General features: G+C 44.9%; 3 protein-coding genes across 10 annotated transcripts in view; 2 read left to right on the top strand and 1 right to left on the bottom strand.

Annotated features, from left to right (window-relative positions):
• The window catches only part of LOC120896407 (protein phosphatase 1 regulatory subunit 12A), a 74,875-nt gene extending 72,388 nt beyond the window's left edge, over window positions 1–2,487 (top strand). For both annotated transcript variants that reach the window (XM_040300490.1, XM_040300506.1), the window contains one exon: window positions 793–2,487. In XM_040300490.1, coding sequence (XP_040156424.1) covers window positions 793–879 — 87 coding nt within the window. In that variant the 3' untranslated portion in view covers window positions 880–2,487. The remainder of the gene's footprint in view (window positions 1–792) is intronic.
• A 1,163-nt stretch (window positions 2,488–3,650) lies between these two features.
• Window positions 3,651–5,568, bottom strand: LOC120896410 (RNA-binding protein squid-like). The gene has a single exon (XM_040300509.1). The coding sequence runs from the start codon at window positions 5,251–5,253 to the stop codon at window positions 4,174–4,176; it is 1,080 nt and encodes a 359-aa protein (XP_040156443.1). The 5' UTR covers window positions 5,254–5,568; the 3' UTR covers window positions 3,651–4,173.
• Window positions 5,569–8,861: 3,293 nt separating this feature from the next.
• The window catches only part of LOC120897715 (trithorax group protein osa), a 108,183-nt gene continuing 92,542 nt past the window's right edge, over window positions 8,862–24,502 (top strand). For 4 of the 7 annotated variants that reach the window (XM_040302778.1, XM_040302779.1, XM_040302780.1 and 1 more), the window contains exons 1-2: window positions 8,862–8,996; window positions 14,843–15,616. The gene's annotated coding sequence lies outside the window, so the exon portion shown is untranslated. Of the gene's footprint in view, window positions 9,085–10,393; window positions 10,526–14,842; window positions 15,617–24,502 lie in introns of those variants that run through there. The other 3 variants (XM_040302771.1, XM_040302772.1, XM_040302775.1) reach the window with 3 other exon arrangements.

Raw genomic sequence — 24,502 nt, 5'->3', positions numbered from 1 at the left:
TTATCCGCTCACTCAATAAGCACTTCGTCGTCAGCTCACCATAAGAATCACCATTGTTTTGATGTGTTTGTAATCGTTTCGTTGCTCCTTTCTTTTGTCTATCGTCGAGACGATAGACTTGTTGATTTCTTGTTTACATATCTTGTTCTCCATAATAGATGCTGTTGTTTTCGTTAGTATGGTTGCTGTTGTTGACTTGTTGTATTGCTCCTTTGATATTGATGTTTGTTATCTCTCGATTTCGGTATTAATTGCTGTGGGGTTTATCTTTGTTAAACCAACTGAGTATTTACTCACATTTACCTATTCACACAACACACAAACACACACATGATTGTGATTCTTCTACACTCTCGCTTGGTCGTTAGTATGTTTCGTTTTAACTCTTTTCATTCTCTCTCTCTCTCTCTGTATCCTAACTAAATATGTACATAGTGGTTGTTATGAAGCTTTAGACCGTTTTTGCATTCTTTCTACTGTACTGTGCAAAACGTAATGCTGTCGTCATTTTCTTTCTTTAACCTTTTACTTCTAATTCTATCGCCTTTGAAGTGTATTCCGTTCAGCTAATACTAAACAGTTTCTTCGCTTTCGATGTGTACCGTTTTTATATATTAAAAAAAAAGATAAAAAGAAAAAATCGAGTGTGTTGTGTTGTGTGTGTTTGTTGCTCTTCCTATTTATCGTCTATTATTTATTGGGCCAATCATTACCGATTTCGCTAACCAGTGTATACTAATCTTATATTATTTTCTATCTCTCTCTCCCTCCATTTTCGCCGTGCCCCTGCAGCTACTGGAAGCGCTTCGTACGGAAAACCAACGACTTAAGGATGAAAATGGTGCCCTTATTCGTGTGATCAGCAAGCTGAGTAGATAATGTGTCTGCGTGCGTACTCGGGCAAGCGTGTCGAAATGCGCAACAGAACCTGTGGAACGTGCGTGCAGCCAGACACTTTTCCATCACACTATCATCATCGTCATCATCATAATCCCTGTTAATCGACGAGTCAATGTGTTTCTCCACGAAGGAGAGAGAGAGAGAGCGAGCGAGAAAGTGGGATAGAAAAGACGGATCTAGAGCAAGCAGTATCCTACATGCCTTCAATTTTAAACATACATTTCTGTCCACCGAACCGAATTACATGTATAGAATGCGTTATTTGTTATGCGCGAGCCTCACTTGAAAGGATCGAACTCGATCGCTAATGCGTACGGATTATCTGGAATAATTGGGCTACACAGCCAAGCATGAGTGTGCGTGTGTGTTGTGTGATAGTTTGATTGGATGCTGATCTTTAACTCTCTCTCTCTCTCTCTCTCTCTCTCTCTCCCTTCTGGCCTATAATTCATAAAAAAACATCATCTTCCTTTTCCGCTTCCCTCCTCCCACATGTAACGTAAGGTACATTGATTTTTGTTTTCATTGGAATGAATTGCGCATATTACTGCAAGGCTGTTAACTAGTGCTTAGCGAAGAAAAAAAAAAACACCCAAACACATAGGCTTTCCTTGAACCCTTCCTCCTGTGTTAGATAAACGATAGTTAGGAAGCAAAGCAACTACATCAACAACAAAAAGAGCGCAAGACAGTGGTTGTTACAGATGCAAAAGATTTCAAGCTTACGGGGAAACAGCACCATGTAGAAAAAAAAGCCACTAAGAGACTGGTGGAAGATAGAGCTGGCGGAAAGATATTCTGATATCGCCATGTTAGCTGCCGTGGCTGATAGCTGGCATCGAAATAGGGAAAGACGCGCTTGTAGTCCGATATACCCGCGAGTCAACATTCTTCCTCCTTATCTGCCAACCAATTGCTCTCCTCTTTAAATTCCTCTTTTTATCTAAACGATCGATCGACTGTGTACAACTTTGAATATGCTTTTATTTGTTGTTTATCCCAAATTGATCTTGCTTAGAGATCTTATATTTTACAATCCATCTCTCCTCCTCTCTTCTTGTATGCGTACACAATCACACACGCTTTTAATTACCGGACGTAAAGGAAAGGAATTAAGTTAGTTTTCAGCAACAAACACGACAGAGGAGAGACATTGCCAGAAAATCGAGTTTTTTTTGCCAGTAGGCGACAATACGCTCCGTCGGCTCCGCAGGAGATCATTGCTTATCTATTAATTTTGCTATAAGCGCACACGCAGTAGACCAAATTCTCTGGTGTAGGGCACAACGTTCGCGAAAGGGGTATCCCTGCTACGGCACACACGCACTAGCGGGCACACGGGCAAACCGCAGCGCTGCAGTGGCCTCTTTATTTAGCGTTTTTTTGGAATGGATGTGTATGATGGGTCGAGCGAGAAGGCAAGATGATGATGATGATGATGATGTTAGGAAGAATTTGTTTGAATATATGATATTTTTTTTGTGTCGTTAGTAGAAATAAAAAGTGAAGGTAAAATCACACCGTTGACCCATTTTGGTGGAGCCTAGGCATTACAGGGATGATGTGTTGTGAGCAGGGAAGCAGCAATGAAACACATCGTAGAGTATTTGCAGAGCAGCGCCCATGGTGAGGGGGTAATTGAATTTAACGTGAAACTTTAAATGTTTTGCCTACTCGTGGGTTAGTAAACAGCAAAACACTACGCTAGCGAGCGAAACTAATGCAAGAAATTACAGCGCTTTAGGGAGGTGTACCGACTAGAAACAGTGTTGTTAGTTAGTTTGGTTGTTTAGAATCGAAGCGAATATACAAACGGAACGGAACAGCAGCAGCAGTAGTAAGAGAGCTTTTTGTTTTCCCTTTTTATTTTCCTGTTTTATGCCTACTGACACATACAAATTGTCTTCGGCGCGTTGTTGTGTGCTGTTTGTACACGCACTACACTTTTTCTATTGCAAACAGAGAGGTCTCAGAGAGGAGAGAGAGAGAGCATTTTCAAGCACAGTCTATATTATGTATTATTTGTTAACTTTTATTTGATCTCGCATTTATGATTCGTTCTGTTTTATTATTTTTTTCTAACGTTCTTTTTGTAATTCTCTCTGTCCAGGTATGCCGGCCATGATCGGTATCACACGATGTATTTGAGTTCTTTTAAAAGGCACACACACTCACACACACACACATAAGACAACGCTCTTTAAAGGGAAAGATATCGATGGGCAATTTTGTATCCCTTTTCTTGCGTGTATGTTGTGATCAGAAGATTAAGGGAGAAAATAAAGGTGGCAATCTAATATAAAGGATATGCACATATATATACACACAGAAACACAACACCCAGAATACATAAAAGCGAGCGTCAGACCAGGCCGCACATACACCTCCTTCCCTCCTACCAACACCCAAACACAGACACACACACACACACACCCACGCTCGCGCGTGATCACGTTCAGATAATTTATGTCTATTCGCATCCATTGTCCATTACATTTATTACTCTGTCTTTGTTCTTTTTTAAACTGTAATTATTATTAATATTATTATTATTATTATTATAATTATTAAACTATTGTGTAGATTTTTTATTTCGTAGGCAAAACAAACAAACTCGGACGAATAAATAAAGGACGAAACAAAAAACGAACAACCGAACGAGCAGTGATATGTAACGTTACTTGCAATGTGAGAAAAGCGAGAACATTTCAATGAAGAAAGAAACGCCACGAGAAAAAACACGCTTGTAATTTCCTTTCCACGTTATTTTACTGTTTTATTGTCTGTTGAAATGATACAAGAATGCAAACACTATATAAATGTGTATGTAAGTGTGGTGTGTGTGAGTTGTGGGGTGGAATTAAAATCCCTGATCTGCTGCCTCTCTCTCAGAGCCTTGCGCCGCGCCCGCCTAGCTCGTGCTGCTGCTGCTGCTGCTCATACTCTACAATAGATAATCTCGCTTACTAAGGACTTTCGAGACACGGTCGGCGAGGGGAGAAGGTTGCGGGGCGGAGTAGGGTTGGAGGGCAGGAGAGGGATGACGATCATTACTACAGTTACTGCGCTTGGTGGCCGGGAAAGGATCGGGCCAGATAATTACACAAAGAGACAGGGGGACTGTTGTTTATTTATCTAGAGTACAAAGAAAAAAAAAAAGAACTAAATCCTAAGCACAAATAGGAAGAAGTAGATGGGCGTTTTGGAAGGATGGGATGGGATGGGATGGGCGAAGGGGGGTGAGTAGGTCGGTGGGATGGATTTTGATTCACTTTAGTACGGTGCGTGCCTCGGTGGACGGTCGCCACCGCCACCGCCGGCGCCGCGCTGCTTGAACCCACCGCTGCCGCCCTTGCCGCCCCGCTGGCCACCCTGGCGGCCGCCGTTCATGTAGCCGCCGCCTCCACCACCCCCGAAACCGCCCCCGCCGTACCCGCCGAAGCCACCGTCGAAGCCGCCGCCACCGTAGCCCTGGCCACCGTACCCGCTGTAGCTGTCGTAGCCGCCGTAGCCGCCCGGGCCGCCCCAGCCGCCGCCGCCACCGCCGAAGCCACCCTTCGGGCCGCCCCGTCCGCGCATACCGCCCCGGCCGGGCATGCCGCCGCGCATGTTACCGCCCCGGCCGCCCCCGCCCATGCCCATGCCGCCACCGCCGCCCATACCGCCCATCTGGCCGTCCGGCTTCGGGGTGGCCTTCTTCACGTCCACCTCCTTCCCAGCGATCGTCTGCTTCGGCGTCTTCAGCAGCTCGTTCACCACCTGCACCGACTCGTACGTGATGAAGCAGAAGCCCTTGCGCTGGTTCTTCTGCTTGTCGAACGGCAGCTCCACCTCGACGATCGTGCCGAACTGGCCGAAAAACGTCTTGATCTCCTCGTCGCTGATGTCGGACGTCAGCCCGCCGACGAAGATCTTGCCCGGGCGGGCCTTCGCCCGCTTCGGGTCGACCTTCTTGTTGTTCAGCACATGCTCGCCGGCCGCCACCACCTTGTCGATCGAGTCGGACGCTTTGTACACGATGAAGGCGAAGCCGCGCGAGCGGCCCGTGTTCGGGTCCGTCTTCACGTTGATGCTTTCGATCTCGCCGTACTGGCCGAAGTGTTCCCGCAGGTCCTTTTCCGTCGTTTCCCAGCTCAGCCCGCCGACGAACAGCTTCCGCTCGTCGTCCCGGGCATTGCTCTGACTGTCACTGCCGCCACCGCCGCCGCCGCCACCACCGCCGCCGCCTCCTCCGTTACCGCCAGACGCACCGTTGTTGCCGCTCATGTTATCCTCGCTGTCCATCTGGTTCTGGCCGTTCTCCGGCACGTCCTGGCTGCTGCCGTTCATTTCCGCGTCCTGCATATCGGCCATGTTTGTTTTCGGTTGAAGCTGGCGCGCCGTACGTGTGCTTGCTGGTGTGCTGCGGCGTATCCAATGGCTGCGTCACTGCCAGGGGGGTGGTTTTCCGCGTGCTAGACCGGTGCGCGCTACGTACACTTTCGGTGCTGCACAAACGCGTGGACGATGCTTTACGGGCGCGTGGATTACCGCTGGCGGACGTATTTTTACACACTTTTTAAGGTTCGGTTTTATTGTTGGCTTCCCTTTTCGCGCACATACACACACACACGCACGCACACACTTGGCTTGGCTTCTTCCCCGACAGAAACCTCGAACGGAAAAACGTCAAACGTCAAACGGGCAGAGTGACCAGAAATATCGATTTATCATTCCTACCGATTTTTCATACGCCTACCGATTCACGGAGGACTAGCCTTAAACTACCGATTTTTCATTTTACCTACCGAAAATCACAGATTTTCTCATAATTCTGACCGAAAAGACATAAAATCGTTTTAATTATTATTGAACGTTAAAACTCAGCTTAATAATCTAGTCAATCTAAATAATCCAGCGAAAATCTAACGACAGCACGTATGATAAATTCGCATCCGATAGAGCACTACAGCGACCCTAAGCGGTCGCCTGCAGCCCCAAGAAAAGGCTTAAAATTCCTAGTACAATTTTCAGATCAACACTTCAGAAAAGCCTGCATTTGTATGACCGCTGAACCAAATCTAATCCATATCCTAATCCATATCCTAGATAAAGGATGCATTTTCTCGTGAGATTTGCGCATTAGTGACCCCCCTCTCCCTCCCGCTTAACACTTCTTCTTAACTGAGTTTCGAGTTAAAACCTACCGAAAACTACCGACAAAATCTGAAACTCTAACCGAAAACTACTGATAAAATTTTGCTACTTGTACCGAAGTCTACCAAAATAATCTGGCCACACTGTTTTTGACGTTGAAATATCGTTGCATCTCGCTCATTTTCTCTACCCGTCCTTTACTCGCCTACATTGCTCGCTTGGAAGTGAGCCCCCCTTTCTGGCTTCCTCTGATCAAACAACTAGTGGTGGGAGCTCGCAATCGGACCTACCCGATTCCGATTCCATGTTCGGAATTAATTCCGGAGCCAATTCTGATGATCGAAACGATTCCGATTCCAGGATCGATTCTGTAGCCGATTCCGGAGTTGACCCCGGAACCGATTCCAGAGTTGACTCCGGAGCCGATTCCGGAGCCGATTCCAGACTCGGCTCCGGAATCGATTCCGCGATCAGAATCGGCTCCAGATTCGGATTTGACCTGGGAATCACAATTTGCCTCGGAAATTGTCAAAATGTACGGAACGGAATCAAAATTGACTCCAGGATTAGAATTTGCTCCACAGTGTGAATTAATTCTTGAATTGAAAAAAGAGTTTTAGAAGCGTAATCTGTGCAGGAATCTCCATGATTCCATAATGATTTACAAGTAAATTTTGATTTTTTGCGGTTACCTATTCTAGGCATTATTGGGCCCAAACGCCTATTTTTATGGCGATGCCGAAACTGACTCCGTTTGGAAGCCGATTCTATTTTAGGAGCCAATTCCGATTCGAGAGCCGATTTTGAATTTGGATCCAATTCCGATTCCGGAGTCGATTCCTTAACCGAATCCGATTTCGGAGCCGATTCCGCAGGCCAGGACCGCAAAGCGGCGTTGTAGCGCCGGATAAGTAAGTAAGTAAGTTTTATGATTTTTATTTCTGTTGCGTCTATGAATGTTTGTCCCTTGTTTGCTTCTATTGGAGTGCATGTGTTGTATGTGTACGTGTACGTGTATGTATTGTATGTGTTAATCTCAAGCACTTTGAGTTCACTGTTTCATTTATCATTATTTCTCCTTTGTAGTCTATTTTACCCCAAGCAATGTGGAGGGCATCGAAATCTCCGGTAATTATCACTTGTTTGGGTAAGTTTGATATATTTATTGGTTTGGTATTGTTTAATTGTTTAATTGTTTACCGATTATTAGGTTTTCGTTCAGAACGCTAATAACAGTTATTTTTTGATAGTCCCCAGTCATTAAGGCACTGGTCTAATCTTGCTGCGCGCAACATTGTTGCTGGCAAAATGTATGGATTTTGACAGCTAGCGCAACTTTGTTGCCGGCCAAATTCAAACCAATTTGATTTTTGTCTGGGAACATTTTCTATTTACCTTGGTCTTGGTAATCGGGTGTATGAAATGACACAGCAGCAGTTTACTTTTTGTTGACATTCGCTAACTTTGGATTTTAAGCATTTATAATACATTGTTTGGTGTATATTTTGTTTTTTCAACACTTCATTCAATAAGTGAATGATAAAAAATAAACCGCTGCCTAAATGGCAATTTGCTCTCCTAATATCCATACACCTTGGTTCAGCTATTTAACTTTGGCCAGAATGCGATAGATATACAGTAGAACGTCGATTATCCGGGGACGGATTAACCGGCGGGCGGCTTAACCGTGCGCATAAATCTGACAGCTGTTCATACGTACGGCGAAAGTTTGCAGCGATAGTCAATTGGGTAACCAGTTTCTTGTGCAGCTCTGTAGTGTCTAGGGGTATTTTCGAAATTCATTTTTGTTCATGAACAATTGTTAAACCTACAGTTATTGATTAAAATAATATTCTACTAACGATTGATCGATTGATTCTAGGTGAATTAATAATAAAACTACAGTGAACCCTCTCTTATTTGAGAGGCGATGGGACTGTCGAATAAGAGGGGTTTTCAAATTAGAGAGGTTGAAAGTGAATGAAAGGTCCATACAAACAAGAAAGAGACAGAACATTTAGTATGCAGCCTAAACTGTTGCTATAGGAAACTGTGCATACGATTGCCAATTTGAGCATACATCATTCAATAACCATGGCAACACCATACACAAATAAGAGGGACACAGATTTCAGAGGTTTTCCAAATTAGAGGAACAAAAATGTACTGGAAATCAAGGGACTGCAAAATGTTCAAATAAGAGAGGTTTTTCAAATTGAAGAGGTGTCAAATAAGAGAGGGTTTACTGTAGTGAATTTCATATGTTTTATATGCGTTTGACATTTCTTGGACCATTATCTGTGCAAATCGATTAACCGGCAACCGTCCGGTCCCGAGCTGCCCGGATAATCAAAGCTCTACTGTATGTATGATGTTATTATCGATATCTCTCTCACTCCGGCGCTTTTTTCAAAGCTCATCCGCACACCAGGCGGGCTTTTTCCGTCGCAAAACCGTCGCCAAACGTTAAAACTGACGTCACAAGTACTTAAAACCGACGTCGCCAGCGAGGAAAATTCGTACCAATTTGAAGGCGCTGGCGACGGTCGATTTTTTTTCGTTAATTTTGATCTTTCGTTAAAAATACATTTTAAAAGTTAACGAAACATTAAACGCTTCAACTCGCCCCTGTAAACCGGCCGTTAGAAAACGGCTGCCCCGTCAATGTGTGCGTACCAATCGGCCGCGGCGTCTCTGCCGCGATCGCACGCACACCAAACGCCGCAATGCATGCACGACCGCGGCGGCAGCGGCTACGACGACGACGACGACACCAACACACCCGTACCCGTACACTTTTTCGCTTAGCATGCGTTGCCGCAGCGAGAAGAGCGAGTCGTCCGTACTGTCTCGCCAAGCACACACAGTCGTCCGAGCCGTTGCGTTTTTCAAAATGGCTAACTTTTGCGGACCCGCCGTCGTATCGTTGCGTGCAGAAGTGTCGTCGCAGTAGCTGAGCGGTAGGTGCTGGTGCTATTATTTGCCCCCCAATCGATGGGGGAACGGTCGCGCGACACGGTGCGCTTGCAGTTGGTGCGTGAAAATGTGGTGATTTTGCAGCAATTTCCAATTTACCCGTGCGTTTTACTGTGTGTGGTGGTGGTGTGTCCCGGTCTCGCGGAGGTGTACAGTAGCAACGGGTACACACCGAGCACGAACACGGGCAATGTGGTGCTGATGATGATGTTCGGTGCTGTGTGGTTGGCATGGCTGTGTGTGCATAGTTTTCTTTGTGTGTTTTCCCAGTGAACGAACCCCGCGCCCGAAGGGTTACAGCCGCCGCGCCGTTTCGGAGAATTTTGGGCATCGTCCTCCTCCGTCCGTGCGCCGTCTTTTTGGTGCTTGGTGTGAGCAAAGTGTATGATTTTCGTGAAAAAAAAAAAAAACGGAGCGTGAATATTCGAAGCGAACGTCTTTTCTCCCTTTCAAGAAACGCGTCAAGTGGTGTGTACCCTTCGAAACGTTTAGTAACATCGCTCTGAACCGTGTGCCTGTGTTTGTATGTGTGCATGATTAATGAAGAAGTTGCGAGGGGGAAGAAGAGGCTTCCATCCTAATCTCTTCTCCAGCAATCGGAACAAAGTAGTAATGATCGCCGGAAGTGGATTGGTGTTATGAGAGAGTGAGAGGAAGGGGGGAGGGAGGGAGGGAGGGGGGGGGTAGAGAGAAGCAAGGAAAGAGGGGAGCGGATTCGTGTGTCGTGAATGTGCATTTTTGTGTTTTATTAGTAGCACCCCGCCACCACCAGCCCGCACCTTCTATCCTCGACCACTGCCAGTTGTGATTTTAATCTTAAAGTACATGGCAACAATTAGCGTGGAAAATTAATACCTTTCAATGAACGTGTGTGTGTGTGTGTGTGTGTATGTGTGAATGTGTCATTTTTTTGTCGATTGTATTTCTTTTTCCCTGGTTTGAAGATGGTGATGGGTGAAAGAGAGAGAGAGACACATTTGTTTAACAATTCATTACAACAAGAAGACATGGCGCGCGCGTGTGTGTGCGTGCGCTTGTATGTGTGCTCAAAAAAAAAAAAGATTTCTTCTCCGTAAAGCGAAACGAGTGAAGAAGAAGAAAAAACCTGAGATAAATTGTTAATTGGTTGTAAAATGTTCCAGTAGAAGAAGAAGAAGCAGAAGGGAGGGCGGCGGCGGGCCCAAAGAAAACTTCAGTCAAAAGGGAAGGAAACAACGCCATGGCTGAACCGTCCCGCTTCCCTCCCGTGCCGCCGCTCTCCATGGTTGTGCTTCTACGCACCTCACCACTACCACTACACGGCTGCTACACGATGCTGCTGCTACCACTACCACACAGTGTGTGCGTGCATATGTGTATGTGTGGATAGAGCGGTCATGATGTCGAGGGCGCAGAACTGCTGCTGCTGCTTGGTGGTTCTTCCAATTGCCGACGGATGAACAAGTTTTCCGTGCGAAATGTAAACTCCGTGCTCGTTTTGACAGTTTCTGTGTCTGGTGATGCCACAAATGATGTAAAATCTTAGTAGGAAAATGGAAAAAAATAGCATTAGCTCCGACCGGGAGCGTGTGTGTGTGTGTGTGTGTTTGTGCGCTACACCGTTTTCCGTCCGTGTGCATTCGATGATCACTTTCTTCACGCCATCTTTGCAAATGTGTGTTTGGCCAACTTTGTTGTTTGTTTTGTGCGGGGTTTTTGGCGCAGGGAACACGGCTCACGACGCGGCTGGACATTGGCTTTTTCACTGTTTCAAAAAATCGATGTGTGTGTGTGCAATTACATTTAATTTTTACTAAAATGCATCTGCCATTGGGAATTGATCCTTCTTTGGGATAAAAGTGTGCAGTTTGTGTGTTTGTGTGTGTGTGTGTGTGTGTGTGTGGTTAATTGTGTGGCTTTTGTCGGCACGGAGATGCCTTTGATTTCTTAACGCATTCACAATAAATCCTCCGGAAAAAACCCATGCGCTGTGTGTGCGTTGTTGTGGATGAAAAAAAAAACAAAATTTGTGTCTCGTCCTGGGAAAAGAATAAAGTGGCAAATGCGGTGCTTATTTGATGAAGATTAAATTAATCGTCCGCGTGTCGAATTGGTCTGTGATCATAAGTGAATCGTACCGTGGCGTGTAAATACAAATTTTCAACTTTTTTTTTTGCAAAGAAAAGTTATAATAAATTCAACAACACACTGTTGCAAGTATTGTCGCGGCTCCCATTCGTTCATTTGCTTCGTTGCTGCTGCACACGTGCATTTTTAATGGCCTTTACGAGCCTTTTATACCCTTTGTACTGAAAACGTGTATGAGTGTGTGTGTGTGTGTGTGTGTTACGACAGCAAAAAAAAAATCCTATCCAACAGCGCTTTTACCGAAACCGCCAATTTAGTGTTTAACGACGTGTAATAATTAGCATATTATCCATTGAGCGGCGCGAAAGATCCATACGATGGCGCTTTTTTGCCGGGAAACCATTTTGTCAAGCGAATTCGTGGAAAAGTATAATGAATTTATCGCTCGTCCTGTGCATCCCCCCCCCCCCTTACTACCACGTACCATCATGCTATTCATTGACAACAGGAGCCCCCCCCCCCACCACGCTTCCTCCCACTCCGTTCTCAGGAATGAACTCGTGCTCGACGCGCACCGGATGATGATCCTTTTTGTGTTCTGTCATGCAAATGCATACACACCAGTAAGATAACACCAACGAAACAAAAAAAAAACGCACACGTAAAGGTAGCGCTGCCAAGCTTTTCCAACACGCACACACACTCACACACATACACAACAACGCACACGTTTTACGCACCGCTTTTGCGTCCTTGCGCGCTCGCTCTCTCTCTCTCTCGCAAACCGTCGTCGTGCATAAAAAAAAGCTTTTTCCGTGTGCCAAAAAGGATCAATGATGAACGAGCCGAAAGCACACACAGGCTCACACACACGCATAACCACATGTACATCTCGACTGGAACGGACAAGCTTTCACGGCTGTGCACCACACACACATATAAATACACAAGTGGCGGAGGGTTGTCATGCAGGCCCCGACCGTTGCCGTCACGCGCACTTTCCATCCGTGGGCAGCCGGCCCCGCACAGCACACAGCAAAGGGGAAAATGGGGGATTCGGTGGTGGAAATCTGATTCGGGTTTTCTCGGTTAAAAGAAGAGGCTTTGTGTGTGTGTGTGTTGGGGAAGGGAGATCGAGCGAGAGAAGGAGCGGGTTTGGGGTTAAAAAGCGGGGTTGGACGGGGTCGGGGCAAAACGGTACGAGATCATTAAATTAGCATAAACAATCATGTTCGCAGTTTGTCTCGTAAATTAATTTCAATTGATTGCGCACACACTCCATTTTTCATAACTTCTTCTCTTCCACTCGGTCGTGTCGGGCGCGCGCGCGCTCGCGCTCTCTCTCGCCTATGTCCACTTTGCACCGGAATGCGCCCCGCAGGAAGCACGGGAGGAGGAGGCAAAGGTGGGGTGAAGAGTGTCGACGTTCAACCATTTCCACAAACCCCACCCGAGCGAGCGCTAAAGCCACTACCCTCCGGAAGCTGTAGATTATTGGAAAACATTGCGGGAATGTTTAAAACAAAAAAAAAATGCCATACACTCGCGCGGCTGCTTTGTAGCGCTGCTCTCGCTCTCGTTCTCGCTTCACGTTGTTCTCGTTCTCTCTCTTACTCTTTTCTCGTGTTTTTTGTGTGTGTGTTGCTACCCCTACAACACCCGATAGCTTTGATTAATCCGATGGTGTGGAGAACATCATTTATGTTTCCACCTCACCCCCCCCTCCCCCTCACGTGCGCTCCCGTCTCGCTGAGGTCGTGATTTCTCACACCCGTCGGCGGTCGGAGCAGTGGGGTTGAATGTGAAAAATTCCCTTCCCCTCTTGTGTGTGTGTGTTTCTCTTCTGTACAGAGGGAATGATCGAAATGCCGTCGGCAAAATGGGAATCCGCACAATGATGCAGTTTCGGCCGAGCGCGCCGAGCCACATCCGTTTTGAAAGTCGTATAAATTATCTTTACACACAACGCAACACCGTATGTGGAGTGGTTAAATACCATTTTTTTGGCAACTAATGAAAACTCCGAAACCATAAATTATGAGTGAGAGAGAGAGAGAGAGAGAGAGAAAAAGAGAGCGCAAAATGGGATGAAAAGGATGAGTGTTAATGTTTGTGTAATGTTTTGTAGCCAGGCGCACTCGCATTGGAATGAAATGAATAACTAAATCGGAACTAATTCGCTTCCAAAATAATGAGCCAAACATAGAGGGGGAAGTTTTTAATTCTTTTTCATCCCCCAGCAGCACGGAGGAGGTAACGTGTTGAATGGTTTTCGCTTTTGGGAATAACATTAGCCTTCAACTCCCCTAAACACTCTAACATTCCACCTTAAAACACATAACCACCGACCGATAAAAGGACAACTGCATCGACATCGGATTTTTGGTTGTGTTTAGATGTAAAGCGCAGTAAGCACGCAACAAGATATGTTTCCGAACCGAAAATTAGACTCATTCGCAAAAATCATAAAAACCAAATCGTGCTTCCTGCGTGCTTTCTTCACCGCAAAAATTCCAAACCATGCTTCTTCAACAAATCGGTCGGCATCGTCGGCATGTGATCGTAAAAATATCAATCACAATCCGTTTTGCTCCTTCAACTGCAAGCACGCGGATGAATGGGAAAGCGATTTGGCTGTTATTTCATGTTTTTATGATGCTCAAAATCGTTCAACAGCTTCGGGGTATTCTAAATTAGATACAAGGGCATCCATTACATGCTTTTATCTTTTATTGTTTGCTTCTTGTCTCTGGAGCCTGTCTCAAGCGTGTGTGTGTGTGTGAGTGTGGAAGATACATGAAGATGTTTTTGTATCCTCCGGTCAAACCGAATCAGCTTTTGCACTAGACAGTACGGTCCGAGACGCGACGAAAACCGATTGTTACACGTGTGTTTAAAATAAACAAACTCATGTTCAATCAAATCGTACAGCAAAAGTCACGCCGAATGGGAAATAGCAACTTTGCTTCTAGCAAACGCAACACAAATCGTCCTTCAAAATTGCATTACAACCCCAAATCACCGCTGTCTTGTACTTGGTTCGTGTTATCCCATTTTTCCCCTACTTTGCGGTTGCCTTCGTTGTGGTGTGCGTGTGAAATAGTGTGTGACTTCTGCGTTCTTCTGCTGGTGACCAAAGCTCAAAAGTGCTTGAGCGCCAAAAGGACAACGGGCGCAGTGTGAACCTCTTGTGGCAAACTCTATAAATGGCAAACGAGAGGGATGTGTGTGATTGTAAGGTTTCGGTAGTAATTGAAGAGGAAGAAAACACACAATTACACAAACAAAACAGTGTATCTTTTTAAACCGTTTATCTATCGGCGATTTAGGCACACAAACAACACTTGAGAAGAACAGTGTAAAATAATCCTTTTTGAATTGATTGATTGCTGTCCATTATGTGTATGCGTGTTTGTTCAGTGAGTCAGTGTGTGTTTTTTGTGTGTAAATGAATTGAATTACGTGATGACAAGGTTGTTACACCGGAGGCCATATTGCGCGATAAACCGATAATAATTCACGCTGCGGGAAAATCGGGATCGTGTGTCCTTGTCGTCCTTCCAAGCGCGCACAGTAGGCAGTGAATATTAACTCCCGTTACTACTGAGTGATTAATATGTGTGTGTGTGTGTGTGCGTGCTTTGTGTGTGGACGGGGTAGAACAGCATGGTTATGATTTAATTACACCTTTCAGCGAAATAATCCACTCATCATCATCATCATCCTCATCCTCTTCTTCTCTCCGTATCGCCCCCCAATATAGCAATTCGACAGCAAACAGCAAACAAAAAAAAAACCTGTGTGTGTGTGTGTGGATTTAAAGGCGCACACCGCAGCCTCTGTGTGAGCGCGCGCGCGCGCGTGAGTGTTTCCTTTAGTGTATGTGTAAGTGTGCGCGCCCGTGTGTGTGTGTGTGTGCTGTGTGGAGAAAACAAACGGGCGCATTTAGTGATATCATCGGTTGCGCGCCGCTTTCCTATTTCCCCCCGGACGGATGTGTGAACGTGTGTGCGCCCGTCGGCTTTTCAAGTGATTGTTTCGAAAGGAGCAAATTAAAAAATGAAATGAAATAAATAAAATAATATCAAGATACACGATTTAGAGTGCAGTAATTGTGAACGTGTTTTCCTGCAGTGATTGTGTGCGTGTGTGATGATTTAAATGTGTTGAAAAGAACGTTGTGAAAAAGTGAAAATTTTGAAAATTTACGGTTTATGTAGAGCAAAAGTGTCGTCGTACCGTGCTGAAAAAGGTGATTTGTAAAAGTGCAAACAAGAAACCTTCGTGGTGTGTGTGAGTGTTCTGAAGAAAAAAAAGATAAGAAACAAAGTTTGTGTAAAACTTCCTGAAACAGTGTTAAAACTACGTGCAGAACAGCAGTGCACCAATTGAACAGTCACAATTGGTTGTAGAATTATTAAACGGATTTGGAGAGCTACTGAACAATTGCCTCTTGGTGGTGTGAGTTGCTACAAAAACACAAACGATAAAAAAGGGATAAAAAAAACTGGAAAGGCTGCCTTCTGCATTTTCAACGGTAAGGTAAGTGTCATTTCTTTCTTGAATATGCAAAAAATCGTCTCTGTCTCAATGATTATTTATTATAAATATTCATGCCTGCAAATGATACCTCTAAAATACATCAAACGACAGAACACTGTCACTGATGATGAACGACGTTTGGTTGTTATGATGGCCGCCCGCCGAAGTAGTCTCGAACTCATCACCTGTATGCGCGTGTGGTGCGTGCTTCCGTACTCTTGTCATTGCGCCATGCAGCTGCCAGCGAGCAGTGCGTGCTAATTAGCTATCAGGTTTCATTGCTCTCGCTTTTCGTAGCCGGTTTTGTGGATGGGTGAGAGTTACAATTTTGCCGTCGGGAATCAGGTGCCTTTGGTGCATGGCGCTCAATGTTTTGATGTTATTGTTCAACAAAGATGTTTTAAAGAATTTGCTATTAGTTATTGGTGATTTTTTACAGTTTTAGTAACATTAGATAGTATGAATTCCTATCAATTTACTATTAATTTTTACACCATTAAATAAAGCAATTCAATCCTCTCGTTGAAGATGAAATAATCTCAAAGCTATTGCTGATTTTCTTTAATTATTTCAACTTCAACATTATTTCAAAGTTTCAACTTTCGTACTCTTCCAAACAAAAGCCAAACAAGCCAAAATGGGAGCTCGAATGATACTTGAAAGGTGCTCGCGCTTGCCTGTAAAACTTGCCAGACCCGCATAAAAATCGAACCATTCGGCGGGTGCCTTACAGTGGACCATGTAACCACTTCGACTTCGGAAAGGATGGCCTGCCAAAGGGTAGAAGGAGGAAGAGGGGGGGGGGGGGTAGCGAAAGTGAGCGTGTCATTAGTATCAATCAATCAATTGATGATTGGCCCCGGAATGCTCAAACACAGCGCACGGGTGAATGGGGGCCGCCGCCATGATCCACGCCATCCGTCGTCGCCGTCGTCATCGGACCGATTGATTACAAATATTATGCTTGTCGAAACATGTTCACAACTCACACAGCCAGTCAAGCGTGCCTGTGTGTGTGTGTGTGCCATTATGCCAAAGGGGAAATTAGGTTCGATTTCTCGTTTCCATGTAGATCAATTTCCTTCTCCGCCTGCCACATCACTACACTAATCCATATCCCCGTCCGAGAATGGTTTGCGAGCGTGCGAGAGTTTTGATTTAAAACGAAAATCACAGTATATATCCCCCCACCGACAGTGCGGGTTTGGGCAACGGTATTACTATTATTAGCATCTAGCATTCGTTTGCAGGGTTTCAGCACAGATCAAGGGCCGCTACAAGCGACGGAAGGGGTGGAGGGGAAACACTTTATGTTGATAATAATGATTATTATTATTTCACAACGATCCATAACCCCCGCCGTCGACGTCCCATTTGGGTATTGGGCGCATTTTCTCAAGCTGCCGGCCGCACCACCGGTAGAAGGGGACGAGAAGCCTCTTCCGGTGGAAGCTAAATGAGAAACATTACAGCCCAGAGGGAGAGAGAGGGAGAGCAAGGGAAAGAGAGCAGAGTTGAGCCAATAATAAGTGGTCATTAATATTTGAATGACCTAAGGTCAACACCGCATCGGGGGCCCCAATCATAACAACACAGTCAGAGGCCGGCCGCCCCTTTGTCGTCTTTGGTTTCATGTCAAGAATCAATCGAAGAAGAGGGTCCAATGGGCGCGCGCTCGTGTGTGTGTGTGTGTTTAATTTATGGTAAAACATACAGAGAAAAGCCGCTCCCTCCGCCCGGTGACAGTCTAATGTACTTCCCGCAGCTTGAAGCGGGTGCGCTGATACGTAATCTTGCATACATTTAGGCAGAGTTTCCCGCTTTCCGCGTCCTTCACGGGGCGTGGAAACAAACAAGCACAAATGCATTTAATTGATCGTCACGACAACGGCAATTAATAATTGATTGCATTAGAATGAATCAGTTGCACGGGTGCATTGTTTGGAGCCGAAATATACAAACAAAACCATTTTTCTAATGGTTTGTTGTCTTGGCGCTTTGAAGAAGGAAGGTTGGCAAGGTACAGGGGATGTTCCCCAGTGTGTGTGTGTGTGTGTGTGTGGTAATGGATGTAGTATAAATAGTTAATTACAGCCACGTTATGAGTTGGCAAAGATGTGACTATCCCCATCTCTTCCAACTCACCCGGCGCATGCATCTCGGGGGGAATGATTTATGGAAAAGGTTTTTGAAAACATTTGCTAATTTATTCACGCTCTACAGTTGGTGCTTGACCATGCAACTCATCGTCTTGTGTGTGTGTGTGTGTGGAAGCAAAAACTATGACCCGTGGACCGCAAAACCACAAGGGATACTAATTATTATTTTATCCATTCGTAATGATTATTGTCCAAAGTGTGTATCGATATCTTGGCAAAAGCATTTCGCCAATTTGTCGTTGGTGAGTTGAAATCATTCCACAAGCCTGACCTGTCCCTTCCAATAAGCAACTGCTTGTCTGCCGATGGGCATGGAGCAAGATGGCAGCATATATTACTTTGCAATTTGCGACTATGCGACATATGACACAGAAACGAAGAAGCAGCGCTCCATCGACATTCGGTTCGATGACGATGTTGATGATGATGGGAGGAGGATGGTCGGTCTCTGGACCTTATACCACTACTACCACTTCAATTATGCTCGCTCCAGAGTCCAGCGCTTATATTATTGGACCGCCGGGTATAGTCAATTATCTTAATGAAACTAATTGGCCTGACCCGAATTGGGGAAAAAACCCACAATGGTATGGAATGGCTCCGTGGGCCTCTTGGCCCTGTTGTGAAGCGTTCGCAAATTAGGATGCTGGTTCGATCGAGTGCTGCAAGCTAGAAGGGGGGGTTTTTGAACCCACCTTCCCCCTTGTATCATATGTGTCTCCGTTTTTCATAACCCCCAATGGCTTCGATCGACAATGGACTATGCTTTCGCTCTTTGTACACAAGAGGACAATCGATTCCGTTTTTCGTCTTGAGCGAGAGAAAAGGACACATACAGTGCACAATGGCACTGGATGCTTTTGCACAATTTCATCTGCGCTAAGACTTTGAACGATAAATCTCGTTCTCAGACTCTTTCAACATGCCACAAATGACAGAATTGTAGTCCCAAATTGTGTGGGTGGTTTTATAGCGAACAATCATCATCAACTCTGCTGTAAAACGGATAAACACACACAAGAGGGTAAAGTAAGAGATCTGCCGATGCCGATTTTTCAAAAGAACGATTTATTTTCCTCCCTTCACAAAACACAAAACCGAATTCAATGAACCATTCACACACACGTGTTCGTGTGTCACTTAGCAATACATTTAAATCGTTATGTCCAGATGGAATCGTCTTCCTCAAAATGTGCGGTTTGCTTGCTGACACGCGTGCATCTCTTTTCCCTCCGCTCGCCTTTAGAAAGCATACTTTAGAGAGCCCCGAGAGAGGGGAGTTGTGCTCATAAATATCTATTATCAAAAGACCCTCGTGTGTGTGCTCCGATCGATTGGTTAAACACACACATACACGCACACTACTCACTAACAGTGAAAAACGCTCGAGAAACGAGCAATAAATCCTTTCCAACGGAATCGCTCATCTCAACGTGTGCCTGCTGCTGCTGCTGCCGCTCAACCGATTCAGCCATTTTAGCTTCATTAAACATCGTTTTGGTGTGTGGTGGGTGCGCTTTTATGCGGCGGCCATCGTCTTCGTCCCACTCGCCATAGAACGCACACACACGCACACGCACCGGTGGCGGTGACGGCAGCGAGGAATGGGGGGAACTCAATCACGGAAAATAAACTTCCGGAAAAATGATCCCACTACTAGCAGCAAGTTTTTACCCTTCGCTCTGTATCTCTTTCCCTCTTCTTTATGTTGACCCCTATCCCCTTCGCTTTTCTTCGCGTCGTCGTCTGCCCCCGTCTTCGTATTCCCTTCTTCCGCTCGGGGTTTACTTCCTTTCTGCGTTGTGTTTTGGGAGGGGGGAGCGATTTTCTTCTCCTCGGCTAGGGGTTTTTTTTTCTCTTCGTTTTTTTTTCTCTCTCTCCGTTCGGGGGAAGGTTTTTCGGGGACAACAGGAATGCCGTGACCATATGCCATCATTTTCTCCTCTTCCCCAATCTCCCTGTGGTGCCGCCCGCGCTCGCGTGTATAGATAAATGCCTGATGATAATGATGACGAGTTTCGCTTTTCTTCCATTTTGAGTGCTTCACATAATGGCGAAAAAAGGGGGCGTAGATAGGGGAAAGGGAATTGCTTCTTCTTTTCTAACGTTGTAGCTTTATCGGATTCTAATCGCTTAATTGGAGGAGAGAGAGTATGTTGTTTGACTGGCTGGCACACACTCAAACAAACGCGGAAGTATGACGACCTTATGCAAGGACGAGAGAGCAATTTGTGAGGAATATTGATAAGAATATGTTTTTTGCATGCATTTTCCCTTTTAATATCAATTTCACTCAGTGTCTCAGGGCTTATTTCCTGCACTGATTATACATCGAGGGAACGCTTCCCGATTTTATAAGCATAAATGCGTTCGTGTTCGCGAAGCATTTACATCAAAGTTTATGCCCTTTGGTTCGTCTTTCTAATACGCTATCGATTTTTATTGTTTTCTATTATCAAGGGGGCAGTGTAAGCGCTTGTATGTGTGTGTGTAAAAGTATTTTATTGAGCCATAGAAGATATGTTTCGAAATTAACTGCTACATCACACACACACACACAAAACTGTCTATTCAATACGGAAAATATAAAGCAAGTTATAGTTTTTTGTGTGTGCTTTTTCTCTCTTTCTCTATCTCTTTTTCGCTTCCCACTTCCTGTCCAAGTAATGTGTGTCGGAACTACAAAAGGAAGTAGAAGCGCGGGAGGAGCAAGGGGATTGAACCTGGGTCTCTGAGTGTGCCGCGGTGAGAGAGTAAGAGCGAGCGAGGGGGTGTTGTATCCATTTTATCTGATGTTGTAATAGGCAATATGCGTACACAAACACACACACACGTCGGCCGGTCCCCCCCATCATGCGTTTGTTGTGTTCTCGGTGTAATGATTTTTGTTTTACATCGAAACCGAACACACACACACAGCGACGCACGTTGGCAGCGTGCTTTGCTTTCCCTTTTGCTCCTCTTAACATAATAGAGCAGGGTGCCAAGGGTTGGTGAGAAACCCCCAAACACAAAATTATCTGATCGAGGCGGGCAGACAAGACAACACCCCTCCGCACCCCTCAGACACCACAAAGTGGCGCGCGGCACCCACTGTCTGACGCTATCATCGGCATCGCCGCGAACCCCCCCGGAATTCAATTGGGCCGTTGTTGATGAATTTAATTCACTTTCTTGTGGTTTGTCTGCGCTCTTTGGCGGACGCCGCCGCATCAGCCGGTCGGGATAGGAACACTGGTAAAAGCGCCGGTACGTGTTGTTTGACATACACACGGGACGACGCGTCGGCGTTATTGCGCTTTTGCTCGGGTTCGGCGGACAAATTTGGTACACGAGAAATGGAATGTTGACGCCAATCCCCGCGATCGCCCCGCGACGCTTGTTAGCGCCGAATCAGTTTGTTTGCTTCGGGTAAATCAAAACGGTTTCAATCACGGAAGAGGCGATAGCGGCTTAATTTGCTTGATATGATTTGTGCGGAAGTATATTTCGGTGTAACAGCTTTTCAATGGCTTCGTGGAAGTTGGAGTTGATGGGGAGCGCTTCAGTGTGCCAGAAGACATATGTAAAAGTTGAAGATCAGAAAATTATATCAGGATTTTAATGGTTGGAATCTTGGTGCACTTAACGGCAAGCTCTTTTTGATTTCGAATCTTGATTACAGAGCTTCTGATGCTATTGCTACACTTTCTCAACTCAATGCGGCGTGAGGTCACCATTAGTTTAGCGTAAATCTGATTCAGACATATGAGTCGGAATGAGTGTTTGGAATAATTCTTTGAATCTGATTCTTGTTTGAAAGATTCATATATCTCAAAAGATTCACGAATCTCCAGTGAATCATAAATCTCCAAAGATTCATAAAGCTTAAGCTTCTTCTTATACTTCATCTTGGCGTAACGATCTACGTGGTAATGTCAGCCTATCCAGGTTTTCGAGACTTCCTGGCAAGTACCACTAAGCCGGATAGTCTGTTTTGCTAACGGGAAGATGGTCCATGCGAGCCTTGGATCCATGTCGGGCATGTTGTTAAGTCGTGCAAGTTATCCACCGTACCATGGGATGAATTCATGAATCCGTGGAGATTTATGAAATCCTTGAAAATCATGAATCTTTGAATCATTCGAATCACGAAATTCGATTCATTCATCGCTGAAGACTCATATGAATGATTCCCAACAACAAAATACCCTTGAAACCCAACATTAGTCACCGTCTGGCACTACAAAAACATGGTACTAATGTTCCACTCCATGTCCAGATGCAGGGTTTTCCAATTGAGTTTAGACTAGGAGCATACTTTTTTTGAATAGTCGCAATAGATTCTTGACTAGCATCCTCTATTTTTGATTACGAGCAGTGGATTATTGACTAGGAGCAATTGATTTCAGCAGGTCCCTGCATGACAGCCTAAGAGCGTCGTGGTTATAACACCCGGTGTGACAGATCGACTTGAATAATAATCTGTGGATAATATTTAATTTAATCCGCTCATTAGTTTAAAGCGTTTGTTTTACTGCTATATATCATCCACAAAATAAGATATATTTTATCTGATAGGTTTTTGGTGTTATTGTTTTGATTTTACGAATGCACAATACAACACAAAAGCACTTAACGGCTGAATTGAAATATGCAGTAGTGGACCCATAGGCATAACCTAACCAAAAGCTAGATTGGGCAAGTTTTTCAGAGTGACCATATGTAGTTCTATCGATTTTCGATCGAATATCGGTTTACAATTGAGCGCACTATAACTCAATTTTTCTTACCCAAAAATCAAATGTTTTTCTAAGTATTCACCGTTCAACGTAAAATTAGAATTTAATAAATTTTGTGAGTGAATAAAAAGTTGTTTTTACCGAAAATTACCGAATTTGCTTTAGATTTCCTACTGATAACCTCTAAAAACAATCTGGTCACTCCGCGCCAGCAATCGGCCTGCTGAAATCAATTGCTCCTAGTGAATAATCCACTGCTCGTAAACAAAAATAGAGGATGCTAGTCAAGAATCTATTGCGACTATTCAAAAAAAGTATGCTCCTAGTCTAAACTCAATTGGAAAACCCTGTAAGCATAATTGAAAAAAATAAGAAGGAATTAAACTATCATTATTCTGAGTTCAGAGGGAGTTCAATGAATCTAGAAGAGTGCATGTAGCGATTTGAATCATCTTTTGAGGCATAGACACCTAGCGATTTACTCTTTTGCGATTCTCAACTCTCGCTCTTTTCCGATTCAACTTACTCCGGTTCTCGGCGACTCACTCTTTTACAATTCAACTCACTCCGGCTCTCTGTGTGCTGGCTCTTTTGTGATTCAATTTCCCGTTGAATGAGTAAGCTTGAAGAGTGGAACGTGAGTTATGAAGTAACTCTTTGTGCAGAGTTGAATCCATACGTCAAATCACTCATCGCTCTTGAAGTCAATTGACCTTCAATCGTGTGATTCCTGTTAGAGAATATGTGTCAACTATTTACTTCAATGATCTAGTGCCTATGAAAATAAATAAAGGAAGTACTTTCCAGATGTAATTGATAATCCATTTAGATAATTAATCGCGCTGTTTCGGCTGTAGCGGCATTAGTGGCGAGATAATGGATTATAGCCCGCAACTCCACAACATCAGAAGCAGCGAACGCGCGCGGATCAAGTCTCGGTCAATTGCAAAACGAATGAAAATTATCTCAAGCGATAAAATATAGGTACAAGCGGTAACAACAATCTCAACAATTGTCCTCTCGCGCTTGCTCTGTCGCTTTATCAGCGAGAAAATTAAACGATTATCGCTCACTTGAGGCCCCCGGTGGTGGTGTACCACTCTTCCGACAGTGTGGTCGCCCTTTCCCCAGCGCTCACCATCGCCTCCATCATCAATTCATCAACAGCGGAAGACGTACGGCGGAGGAGTAATGTCAATGTTCTATGACTTTTTTCCCCCCTGTTTGTAATTGTTATTGTGTGCTGCTTCGATGGTACCGCGCCGCCGCGATACAAGCACTTCAGAGATTGACTAGGTGCTCCTTCTAATACACCAACCGATTTTCGCGTTTTTTTTCTGTTGGGAAATTTTCTCCCCAAAGGAAGGTTTTCTTTTGCTATCGCTGTTCGCGCATTGAGACCGTTTGAAAAATTGATGAACAGTATCGCAGACACACACACACACACACACAGCGAAACGAGACAGTGGGCTGCGTTACTTTTGCTGCTTTAGCGCGCTTTTCATCGGTCGATTGAATCGCGACTCGCTTCTTGTCCAAACGATGAAGCGGAACCAACTGTCCTATAAAACTGTCTGCGTGTGTGCGTTTCTGTATGCATGAATGAGAAATCGAGGGTCTGTGTGTGTGCCTGTGTGCCTGTGTGAGCATAAACTTCATCGTGTCCGCTTCATTCTTCCATCGTCCCCCGGCCTCACTTTCTCACTTGGCTCGCACCACCTCACCGCACCAGCAAAACCTCTAACGAAGCGACTCCCAATGGTGCGGAGAGGCGCGCTTTTATGTTCGTGCTAATATGTTATTTAATCCATAATTTGATTTGGATGGTCGTTCGTTCCTTTTTCTCGTCATCGTTTGTCGTTTTTTTTTTTCTTCCTTCCTTCCTCCCGTTAACGTTGCTGCTGCAGAGCACCACCACCCCACACACACAACACGTTCCTGCTGCTGTTGTGTGAGGGTTGAGAAAAGCGCCAAAGCGAGAGGGAGAGAGAGAGAGCGAAA

The sequence above is a fragment of the Anopheles arabiensis genome, chromosome 2, assembly GCF_016920715.1.
Source record: "Anopheles arabiensis isolate DONGOLA chromosome 2, AaraD3, whole genome shotgun sequence".
In the NCBI taxonomy this organism is placed as follows: domain Eukaryota; kingdom Metazoa; phylum Arthropoda; class Insecta; order Diptera; family Culicidae; genus Anopheles; species Anopheles arabiensis.
This window is presented reverse-complemented; position numbering and strand designations above follow the sequence as displayed.

Excerpts from the sequence above, each read along its gene's own strand:
- LOC120896410 (XM_040300509.1), bottom strand. The coding sequence starts at position 5,253 with ATGGCCGATATGCAGGACGCGGAAATGAACGGCAGCAGCCAGGACGTG.